Source organism: Grampus griseus, assembly GCF_964374135.1.
Source record: "Grampus griseus genome assembly, chromosome: 4".
Classification (NCBI taxonomy): Eukaryota; Metazoa; Chordata; class Mammalia; order Artiodactyla; family Delphinidae; genus Grampus; species Grampus griseus.
Genome location: NC_138997.1, coordinates 34,948,655 through 34,961,165, shown reverse-complemented (window position 1 = coordinate 34,961,165; position 12,511 = coordinate 34,948,655). Strand labels below are relative to the sequence as shown.

The following is a 12,511-nucleotide window of genomic DNA, read 5'->3' as shown; positions in this document are numbered from 1 at the left end:
TACTAGCATCCCTGCCCATCATGCATTTCAGACTGGGAAGCGTGGTGAGGTTACAGCTATCAGCTCTGCTCTGATTGCTAGTAAACCAGCACCCACACACTCCTTGAGAGCAGAGACCAGGCCCCTCTGAGACAGGCTGGGACCTGGGACCCTTTACTGCAGTGCTTGCACCTGGACAAACATCTCCTTGAGCAACAGAATACAAAGAAACTCTAAGGGACTAAAAATAACTGTGCACATGTGTAGTCAGGGTAATTATGAATAATAAGGCCAAAACCCAGCTGCCACTTCTGAAGTGCTAGGAGCAAAAGCAGGGTACTGGGCATGATCCCTGCACACACCACCACCAAGGGGTGGGCAGACCACCTAAACCACGCCTCCAGCCCGAGCCACCTATATGCCCCCACTCTCACCCCATTTAAGGAAACAGCTCCCCTCTCCTCAGGGAGCAAGAAAGGGAACCTGTTACTTGTTTTTGCTCCCTCGTGCTAAGCACAAGTCCCAATAAAGCCTTGCCTGAATTCCTCATCTGGCCTCTTATCAATTTCTGTTGCTTGAAAAGTCCAAGAACCCAGGTCTGTAACACCTCCAGTCCCTCTGTCTGTCCTGGCAGACTTCGTAGCAGGCAGAGGGGCTCCCCAGGGCGAGGTCCTGCCTGTGTGGACCTTCCCTCCTTCACAGATCCCTCCCAGGGGTGCCAGTCCTGTTCTGAATGCCTTTTTCCCCCCATCCTGCTGGGTTACGTGGAGATCTTTCTTGCAGCTTTGGTTGTAAAAGAGATCTTCTGCCAGTTTCCAGTTGGTTTTCTGTGAGAATTGTTCCATATGTAGATGTATGTTTGATGCGTTTGTGGGTGAGGTGAGCTCCATGTCCTCCTACTCTGCCATCTTGATCCTCCCTTGTTATATTGCGTTTAGTTGTCATGTTTTCTTAGTCTCTTCTGATCTGTGACAGTTCCGTAGTCTTTCCTTATCTTTCGTGCCCTTGATTCTTTTGAAGAGCACTGGTCTGGTATTTTTGAGTAGAAGGTCCAAAATTGAAAGCCATGGGAGTTGTGTACAGGTTCAAGTAGTTGGAAAATATTGGCTCATTGTTTACGACTGTAAGTAAGTCTTTGAAGAAGCCAAGAGTCAAAATAGTACCTCAGCCCATGCCATTGCATTTTTCAGTAGTAGTAAGGAGCACAGTCTATTCATTCTATATTCTCGCTAATGAATAGCGTTTCTTAGGACCTATTCAGCCAGGCTTCTCCTGAGGGGGACTTCTGTTCTGACAACAGCTGTAGACTGTTTGGAATGCAGTCTTTAGATGTTGGTAGCAGTTGGGTTGCACATGCATCATTAACTGCTGTATTTCTTTTTCAGGGATGGTCTACATGGCTGGACTCGTTTTTGCTGTCGGTGGCTTTAATGGCTCCTTAAGGGTCCGCACTGTGGATTCCTATGACCCCGTGAAAGATCAGTGGACCAGTGTTGCTAACATGCGAGACCGGAGAAGCACCCTGGGGGCTGCTGTGTTGAACGGACTGTTATATGCCGTAGGAGGCTTTGACGGGAGTACAGGCAATTTTCTTTTATCTTTCCTTCATTAGTTAGAATTAACATAGCGATCACATTTATGGAACAAGGCCTAGCAAAATTAGGAGGCATTTGAATGTTTTAACAGGTATTGTGAAGATAAGTTTAAAACTTCCATCCAGAATTCCTTTAAATGATGTTAAGAGTGCTCAGTATGTAAATTTTCTTTCTCATGCTTCAGTGTCAGTCATCTTCCCAAGTTTAAAAAGCCAGTAAATGTCAGTAGCTTGCGTAGGAGCTCGCTCTTCCTCTTCGTCACATAATTGGATTTTGGCCCACTTTAATGCAGCTGAAGTATTTCCCCTACTAATACATACAAGGAACCTGAGGTGCAGTGCATTGTGCTTTATTACAGGGCTGTCCTCGGTGGAGGCTTACAACATCAAGTCTAACGAGTGGTTCCACGTGGCCCCCATGAACACGAGGAGGAGCAGCGTGGGTGTTGCCGTAGTTGGAGGTGGGTCGGCTTCCCGGTGGTTGTGAGTGGTTCTTCCTGTAACCCGGACTCTGGTTTTCTAAATGGGCAACCAAAGGGCCATTTAAAAGGGAAATAGTGGCTATTGGAAAATGCTAGTTATCCCTTTTTAAAATAAGGCACGCCTGCCCTCTGGTCCTCCTCCCTCTCTCTCTGTCCCCCTCCTTCTCCTTCTCTCTGTGTCACCTGTGTAATATAACTAACTGACTTTAATACAGTCATCTGGGGAACAAACCAGATGGCATGAATATGAAATTTTACATCTGGAGAAGGGCTGTTTAACATTTAAGGGATGGGTTGCCACAGTTATTTATTTATATCCTACTTTGTCCCCCAAAAGAGTTTAATTAGTATGATTTTTTTTTTACTTGGTTGGGTGAATCTGTGGGTTCCCACCCCCTCCCCATGGTGGGTATAATCCTCTGCACCAACTTTTCTTTTACCAGCTTTACTGAGATAGAATTCACATACCATACAATTCATGCATTTAAAGTATAAAATCCAGTGTGCATCTGTCATAACAATTCATTTTAGAACATTTTTATTACTCCCACAAAGCAGTCCTACTCCCCTTGGCTATCATCCCCATCCTCCCAGCCCTCAGCAAACACTATCTACTTTTCTGTCTCTCTATAATTTTCCACTTACAGACATTTCATATTAATGAAATCATACATTGCAGTATGTGGTTCTTTGTGACTGGCTTCTTTGACTTGGCATAATGTTCAAGTTCATGCTATAGCATTTTACCAGTACTTCTTTTTATTGCCAAATAATATTCCATTGTATACTGGTACTGACTCTTGATTCAACTTTTTTTTCAATTTACTAAGATAACTTTGATATTTAATTTGGTTTTCCAGGATGTTCACTTACCAAATAGTGTTTATCCAAAGGTATACTGAGTGTACTTTCTTGTTCTATCAGATTATTGATGAAAGTGTTAAATTAATATCATATATATTCCGCAGATCTTAATAATATGATTTGGTAAGTCCACCTATCACCATTAGGCAAGATTTTAAATAGTTCCTAATACTTTAAAGGTAAACTCTGCTACCAAGGAGGAAAATATATTATTTCCTGACTTGAAAAAATAGCTTTTTATGAATTTGGCTTTCTCTGTGATTCCATGTTTAGGTCTGCTTTATGCTGTCGGGGGTTATGATGGAGCTTCACGTCAGTGTCTCAGCACAGTAGAATGCTACAGCGCCACAGCAAACGAGTGGACCTATATAGCAGAAATGAGTACCAGACGGAGTGGAGCAGGTGAATAAGAACCTCATTTAGTAATTGAAGCATGGAAATGATGGAAAAGAATTAAACAAGTGAAATGATGGCATCTCTTTATATTATCAGAAAATATATGCTGATTCTAGTGACACTTAAAATGTCTTTTGCATTATGCAGGTAGAGTTGGTAGGTAGCTGCACTTAAATTTCACTTTGTAAAATTTCTAAAGTGTTATATTAAAGGCTTCTGTTTTGTTTAATTATTTATATTGTTTGGCATTACTTTTAGGTTTTTGTTTCTAGTGCTTATTGGAGAACTTGCTTAATAATCAACTCCATATCCATTGCTTACAGATTTTATGCTCTAATATTGGTTTGCTTTTATCACGAAAGTTGTTTTCAAAAGATTCGTGTAAAGGACTTCCCTCTCTGTGTTTCACCTCCATATTATTTTTATTGTATTTGACATGCTTTTTTAGAACAATAGTTCTGAGATTCTCATTTGTAATTCTATTTGTTTCTACTTCTTAGGCTGTATGCTTTAATATTGACTTTTAATATGAATAATCATTTCAGAAGTTTTATTTACAAGTCATTTGAAGAAACCCTAATATATTACAATTTCTTGTCCCTTTTACTCTACTATTGTTTGGTTCTTTGTGTTTTACAGGTGTTGGTGTGCTAAACAACTTATTGTATGCTGTCGGGGGTCATGATGGCCCTTTAGTACGAAAAAGTGTTGAAGTGTATGATCCCGCCACCAACACATGGAGACAGGTTGCAGATATGAACATGTGTAGAAGAAATGCAGGTATCTATCTAGTTTATGATTACAAAATTTATACTGAATTGTATTCAGAGTATCACTGTGTATTTCCATTGTTCTTTTACTGATCTGAGTTCCCTAATAGACTTGCTCTTTAAAGGCAGAAACTTTTGTAATAATCCTATATAGTGAATGCCTAGTATAGTGTCTGGACATAACAGGTTGATGTGATCCTTCTGTTAACTTATAATATCTGTCAAAGTTTACTTTTTGGTGATGAATGTAGAGACTTAATTAGAGGAAGAACCCTCTTTATTTGATACTTGAATTCATTCATTCTTACCACAGACATATTTGAGTGTCTACCTGTATCACACATTCTGAAGCCCAGTTCTCAGGGAATTTAGTCCAGTTGAGTAAATATTTATACCAGATAAAAAAGCTAGTTGTTTATCTGAATCTGGAGGGGAAGCCTGAAGAAGCAACCTCATTTTAATACAGTTCAGGGTTTCTAGAAAATGGAAAAGCTAAAATAACAACAACAATAATTTTAAGAAAGCTGAGGTCTTCAAGATCTCTTTAAGTAGGTACAGAACTACCTACTTAAAAAGAAGATCTGTAGAAGGGAAATAGGAATGGAAAATAGATTCAGGGTACCTGGGTAGTCTTTTTGGGAAATTCTCATTTTCTTAAAAATGCCATTGTCTTCATGCCAGTTCCCATAATCCAAAATAAGTTCCTGATGATTCTCAAACTCACTGTATACCACTGGATGGTGTTGCAAGATGCACCCTCCATCCCCCCAGAAATGTTCTTCTTAATTTCTCTTTAATTTAAATGTGATCACTAAGGGAGATAAGTATATGGGACTGCAAGAACTTGCTCAACAGAGCAAAATATAAAATTAATTTACTTGACCTTTTACCTCATCCAACTGGTACAACTGGTACTTGGTGAAGTACTAAAACTCTCTTAGCTATGGATAGTCCAGAACTATTAATAGTAAGACCCACAGATCTGGGGCCCAGCACATATGAAGTTAGAAAAGCATACGTGCATGTGCTTCCTGGATTAGGAAATTTATTTGCAATTTGAACTTTTGTTATTATTTTCCTAAAGATTATTCTAGTCTTATTTTTTCTCTACCCTTGTTTTATTGTTTTCAAATCAAAATTAGCCATTTCTTCTAGCCAGAAGAATAAGGAGATACTTTGTGTATGTAGAGCTATTGTCATCCTGCTCTTGCTTTTCAGGTATTTGAACTACTTTAAAATGATATGAGTTTGCTTCCTGTCGAGAGACTATCATAGTAGCACAACAGAGTTTGAGTAAAGGGGATCCACTCCATTTGCACAGAAGACACTATTGCTTTTAAATGCTGTGTAGAGATTTGGGCTCATTATTTTGTTACGTTAAAAATCTACAAGCACCTATTAATTGTGTTAGCAAAACTGTCTGTAAAGAGACCAGTGTGCGGGCAGCACCCTTCTGGATGTTTTGATGCCCTGTAGTACCAGTTCATAAAAGCTCTGAGTCGTGTTTAAAATTATTAAATATGCTTTTAAAAAATAAATTGAAATAAAGAGCTTTTAAAATGTGTTTATCTTTTCACTCAGCAGTTTTCTTTGTAAACATTTATATTAAGAAAATTATTGCAGAAGTATGCAAAATGTGCAAGAGATCCTTGTTCATTGTAACATTATTGATAAGAGCAAAAAAGCTGAAAATAAGTTAAAATCCATCAGTAAAAGACAAATTATGGTATTATCATACATGGAATACTATGCAGCCATTAAAAATTATGTAGATCTGTATTTATTAACTTGGGGAAATGTCCAAGGTATATATTGTTTGGTGGTAGTGAGTAAAAAGTAGCATGTGTAGTATGAGCTACTTTGGGGTTAAAAAAAAAGGAGTGTCTGAGTATATACATGTAGAAAAGAGCCAGAATTTCGATGATCAGGATTCTAAGCGGTATAGGATTAGTGGTGGACTTTATACTTTTCTAGATGTTTTGAATTTTGCAAAAATCCAAAAAATATTTTATTCTCATAATAATTAAATAAATAATACTGTTTTCCCTTTTAAAGGAGATAAAATAGTTGACCAGTCAGTATAATAATTAAAATTCAGAATCATTTTTACTTTCTACTAATATATATATTTATTTTTCCTTTTTCCTTAGGATTTCCTTAGAAGCTGACTTTGGGAGAGTTCTTTGACTTTTAATTTTCTATTGTTTTTAATAAAATGGGGATTAAAATAGTTTCTAACCTGTAAAGTAAGGTTATTGTGAAGGTTAAATGAAATAATGCATATATAAAGCATCTACTGCATAAGTAACATATGAGTAGGAGCTTACAGTTAGTATTAGATTCTCAGATATAAAGGAATTCTTTTCGGGTTCCCCCATCTTCTCTCTTTGCCTCTTTCCAGGAAGTACGTGTCTCTGGATCACCTCACCAGACACGTTCAGGGATACTTATATTCATCCAAATTTTTAAAATAATTGTTTTCTCTCTGTGTAATTTTTTTAAAGGAGTTTGTGCAGTTAACGGTCTGTTATATGTAGTTGGAGGGGATGATGGTTCCTGTAACTTGGCATCAGTAGAATATTATAACCCAACAACTGATAAATGGACAGTTGTGTCATCTTGTATGAGCACAGGGAGAAGTTATGCAGGTAATAATTGTTCAGTTTTCTTATAGTCTTCTATTATAATACGAAAGGATTACATCATTATGATTTTTACATTAAGAATGTTTTTCTCGGGGCTTCCCTGGTGGCACAGTGGTTGAGAGTCCGCCTGCCGATGCAGGGGACACGGGTTTGTGCCCCGGTCTGGGAAGATCCCACATGCCGCAGAGCGGCTGGGCCCATGAGCCATGGCCACTGAGCCTGCGCGTCCAGAGCCTGTGCTCCGTAACGGGAGAGGCCACAACAGTGAGAGGCCCGCGTACCGCAAAAAAAAAAAAAAGAATGTTTTTCTCCTGTATAAGAAGGAAGTCTTTTCTCAAAGTATATCTTATTTCTTATTCTCAAAATAATTAATATCAGATATGTATATTCTGAAATAAAGCACTAGTATCCTTTTGTCATTCTGTAGTCACTTGTATTCAAAATTACAAATCTTTCCAGTGTGGCATCATAAAATTTAATATGGCTACATCTGTATGCAGTGTCATGGAATTCACAATGTAGCAAGGCTTTAATTACTCAAATATCCAAAAGATATGAGCCCTATAACATCTCCCCTGGCAGGGCTCCATGTGATACTATTACAGTGAGGCTACAGAGTAATTTTCTTACTTAAGCACAGCACTGATTAAATTATAAAATATCAGTTTGGTTCATTCTCTTCGTAAGAGAAATGGTAATACTCTTTAATAAATATAATGCTGAGTCTTTAAAAGTATATGTTGCATGTAGTTTATTCTGATGATATTTATATTGCTTTAAATATTAGAATGTTTCAGTAACATTCTAATATAGATTTAATAGTGGGGAAAAAAGAAATTTATACTAATTAACCATCACTGTTACTTGTCATCTAAAACAACACCTAATACAACTATTGATATATAGAGTAGGATCCCAGGATAGCATTCCTCAAAATTACGTGAAATTTTTTAAAACGGCTTTATTGAGATATATCTGACATAGAATAAATAGCATATATTTAAAGTGTACAGTTTTATTAGTTTTGACATATGTATATAACCACAAAACCACCACAATCAAGGTAGTGAAAATATTCATCACTCTTAAAAGTCTGTTTGTGCCCCTTTGAGTATTAAGTGGATCTTAGTATTTCTTGAGTAAAATTATTTTCCCTTAATTGTAACTGTGAAGAGCAAAAGACGAGCTCTGGATTAAATAGTCTTATGTAGTTTTGGTCCCTAATTTTTAAACAAAGATTTCATTGTCATTTAGATTAAAATGATAGTAATACTAAAGTTTCTAAGAAAGAGATTTTGAAACATCATGATCTGTTCAGCCCCTCTTAAGTAATAATATAAAAACTTCAGTATTTTCTCAGAGATACAGAATGCTTCCTGTGACTTCTGTTTTATTTCTTCGTTTCTTTGTTCAGGGGTCACAGTTATTGATAAACCATTATGAGCCTGAAGGACATTTTCAGCACATTTACACATGAGAAGAAGCAGACTTCAACAAGTACTTCTGAAGTGACTGAGAGTCTAGCACTTCTCCACTTGTAGCTGCACTTTAAGTCTCCGCAGAAGATAAGATCATCTGCCTTTATAGGCCTCAGATATTGAAGATTATTTTTGGTAGATGCACCGTGTAAGCTTTTCTGCAGTGAGCAGCAGCTGACTGAATTTTAATAAGAAACTTGGACTGCAGTATTATTCTGTAGTCTTTGGACAATAGTTGCTTTCACAAAGACTAGTTACCAATCTTGAATGACTGGATTATTTTGTGAAGGGGGATAAATATGTGTTCTTGTAAAATTAAGTTTCATCTTTATTCCTTCTCCTGAAAATCTGTATACACAGGAACTGAAAATCTTTGAACAGGTATTAAACTGTGTAAGTATACAAACTAGTTGAGGGATAAAACTGTTTGCTTTTATAAAATATGTTTGATTACATGAGTATAATAAATTGTGTGCATATAAATGTGTGTCTATTTGCTTTCCTTTAAATATGTTTGAAAAGATGTTTGAAACTTGATTATACTATTTATAATTGGCACAGTACTTTGAATTATGCCAGTACTACATTGTAAAACAGAGTTGTATTTTTTGATATTTAACAATGCTTAACACTTTAAAATGCCACTTCTGAGGAATGAACTGGTGTAACACACTTGAATACATGTGTGATGCCAAACTTTTTAAAATAAAATATAAATTATGCTTATTTATTATTTTCTTTGTTTTAATCTTGGTCATGTTTTGGTGTGTATTTCAAATTTTTTTCTTAACAGTTTGGCATGAACATTACTGCAGGTTTTTGATGAATATAATGAATGTATGGAATTCAACTGAATTTGCATGGTCTTAAGAATTTTTTCTGTGTGTATAAATTTAGCTGCTATTAACAGAAAAGACAACTTTCTGTGAGTAGCCATCTGTGTTGATCAGATAGAATTTTTCTGAGATCTTCAATTAATCTTACTTTAAAAATGACCAAAATATGTCTTTCTTGAATTAACTTTGAATAAAAGTTTGTATATTATTTGATTCACATTGTCCTTGATTTTTATCTACTTAGTTTGCTACTAAGAAAGTTGCCTGTTCACTTTTTGTATTCTTTTATAAAATTTGCATTTTCTAACTTCATAAATCAATATTTAAAATTTGTTGCCAAAGAAACCTACAAGGCAAGTCTGTTAAGTTCAACAACTGAAGTCATGGAAAACTGTTCTCCAAGAAGAAGCTACCTTAATAATCAAGGAAAAAGTTTCACAAGGATTGCTGAAATTTAAAGTTTTATATTCTTCTGTCCCTAATATGGGCAGGGCACAAGATAAAGATAAAACAAATAGCACTGGACCAAAAAGAAAGTCAAAGAAAAAATACCTACTTTAAAACAACTGAGAAATAAATTGTGGTTTTGATACCAAATAAAAGGAATTGAGGAAATGGGCATGGGGGAGTGGGGTGGACAGCTGAGGTGCTGGGACAGGAGGAGGAGGAGATGGAAGGGGGCGATGGGGTATAGTGGCTGTTTCTCAGAAATTTAAAAGGTAGGCATGAGCTCTTGCGAGAACAGTCAATAATCAAGAGGAAAGAATTATACCTGTGATAAAATTTGTTTAGTTAATATAGAGTATTCACATTTAAACATAGAACCACATTTATTACCAACTTAGTTGAATTTTCCGTTGTAAGTGGAAATATGAAGACTTGAATCAGAAAAAGAAAAAGCCTGTGTTCACCTTATGAAAACATGAATTTCTGCATTAGTGTGGCTCCAAGCACATCCATTGTCAACAAACATGTTGAGGATCTAATGAACTTGGAGCAATGCTAGCTGCTTCTGACAGTGGCACCAAGAAAAGTGTGTCATTACGTTTCCTGATCACTTCCAAACACTAATTTTCCATGAAACGCTCCATGAATCTGTCAATTAAAGATTTATCTAAAAATCTTTAAAGCTTTTCTTAAAATATAATCTATTAGGGTGACAGTCTTAAAAAACTTAGCATGTCAGATACCTCTTTGTCTTTTCTTTCTTTGAAGCTTTAATAGCTATACCATAAAACTGTTTGCCAAGGTTTGTCAGTAGCTAGATTCATAACTCCATGATTTCAGAGAATTTGAATGTACTCCCCCCACCCCCCCGGCAGCCTTTGTCTCTCCAATTTGAAACATCTTGTTTTGTTTTGTTTAGGCTTATAAAAATGTTCCTGGCTTGTTCAGATTATTGTACAAAAAAGAGAGGTCAGAAGTCTTAGAAATCCTGCCAAGGGAACCACCAGGTGTGAGCAGAGTTCAAGGTTATATCCATGAAAATGCATTGTAAAGCAACTCTGCTGCTTGCTTTGCTTGGCTCTACACCTTCTTGACTGAAAGCAGTGATGACTGGGGTTGAGGTGAATGGTGTGTATACTTTCAGCTCCCCTCCCATCCCTTATGGACTCTGGCATATGATTCCTGGTTTTTATTATCATCCCTTATAGACAGCATGAGGACCCATGTATTTATAATGTCAGCTGTTGATGAGTTATGAGACAGGGTAGCATAATATTACATAGTGATGTAATGGGTTAGCCCAGCGGTCCCCAACCTTTTTGGCACCAGGGACCGGTTTCGTGGAAGAAAATTTTTCCACAGAATGGTGGTGGGGGTAGGGGGATGGTTTCAGGATGATTGAAGCTCATTACATTTATTGTGCACTTTATTTCTATTATTATTACATTGTGAATATATAATGAAATAATTATACAACTTAAAATAATGCAGAATCAGTGGGAGCCCTGAGCTTGTTTTCACTTGCCACTCACTGATAAGGTTTTGATGTGAGTCTGCAAGCAATTGATTTATTATGGTCTCTGTGCAGTCAAACCTCTCTGCTAATGATAATCTGTATTTGCAGCTGCTCCCCAGTGCTGGCATCACTGCCTCAGCTCCACCTCAGATCATCAGGCATTGGATTCTCGTAGGGAGCACACAACCTAGATCCCTTGCATGCACAGTTCACAGTAGGGTTCGCGCTTCTATGACAATCTGATGCCGATGCTGATCTGACAGGAGGAGGAGCTCAGGAGGTAATGTGAGCGATGGGGAGTGGCTGTAAATACAGATGAAGATTTGTACGCTGGCTGCTGGGCTGCTCACCTCCTGCTGTGCAGCCCGGTTCCTAACAGGCCACGGACCAGTACTGGCCCGGGGGTTGGGGACCCCTGGATTAGCCTGCCTCTTGTTTCAGTTTGGTCTTGAGCAAATTGTGTCCTACTGGCTTTTACGGCCGCCGTGTCTCATTTTGGAGAGGAGGCTACATGGGAAAGTTGAATCACACTTTGAATCAAGTTTCTGGCATTTTAACCCTGGCTTCACGACTCTAAGGAAAAAAGCAGTGTGTGATGTATTGTAGAGCCCATGGGCATAGGAATCAGATGGCTGTCAGTTTGCATGCCCCTCTGTCAGTTGCTAGCTGTCACCACTTTAAACACATTTCTTAACCTCTGACATTTTGTCTTCTCTAAAATGGCAACAGTAGTGTCTATGTCACTTACAAGGTTATTGTGGAGTTTGAAAGAAATGGTGTATATTAGTGGGTTTGACATACAGAAGACCCTCAATAAATTATCACTACTGTTGCAGTTCTCTGAACCTCCCATTTCTTCATTGTAAGGAAATAAGTGAGTTGAGCTTATTTCTGTAATTTTGGAGCCATCTCTGTATTTCCTTTCAGCTCTGAATCTCCAAGATTTAAAATAATAATTTGACCCCTTCACATACATACATCTGCTCCGATATAAAAAATATATATCGCTACTGTGGTAGGATTTTAAGTCAGATAATAACAAACATAGTATTACTGAGCACTTCCTGTATTTCAGATACTGTGCAAAGGGCTTTGCATACATAATCACATATATTGTCATAACAAACATTATTATAATACCCATTTTACAGAAGTACTAGATAAAATTTTGAGAAATAAGTTATCTAAGAGCACACTGCTAATGAGTGACAACCTGGTAGGTCTGACCCCATAGCGCATGCTCTTAACACTCCTTGACAGAAGGCGGCACGTTTGGGCAAAGGGAAACTTGGGCTGCGGTGCAGTCACACCCACAACCTCTAGGGGGGCGCCTAGAGCTAGGCCGGCCAATCAAAGGAATCCTAAATTGGGGTGAGGGGCTGGGATGCACTCCTGCATCAACCAGTCACTGGACTCAGGCTGCCCCCTGGAAAGGGACTTATGCCATGGGAAAGTGGCTCTTTTTGCCAACATTCAGTAGCTGAAGACCTGCTTTAGTCCTGAA

The 12,511-nt window shown here is 37.7% G+C and overlaps 1 protein-coding gene across 1 annotated transcript in view; it reads left to right on the top strand.

The window, feature by feature from the left end:
* The window catches only part of KLHL2 (kelch like family member 2), a 127,077-nt gene extending 117,820 nt beyond the window's left edge, over positions 1 to 9,257 (top strand). The window contains exons 10-15 of the mRNA XM_082652657.1: positions 1,365 to 1,562; positions 1,933 to 2,034; positions 3,193 to 3,321; positions 3,955 to 4,095; positions 6,590 to 6,733; positions 8,145 to 9,257. Coding sequence (XP_082508783.1) covers positions 1,365 to 1,562; positions 1,933 to 2,034; positions 3,193 to 3,321; positions 3,955 to 4,095; positions 6,590 to 6,733; positions 8,145 to 8,173 — 743 coding nt within the window. The 3' untranslated portion in view covers positions 8,174 to 9,257. The remainder of the gene's footprint in view (positions 1 to 1,364; positions 1,563 to 1,932; positions 2,035 to 3,192; positions 3,322 to 3,954; positions 4,096 to 6,589; positions 6,734 to 8,144) is intronic.
* The last annotated feature ends 3,254 nt before the right edge of the window (positions 9,258 to 12,511 follow it).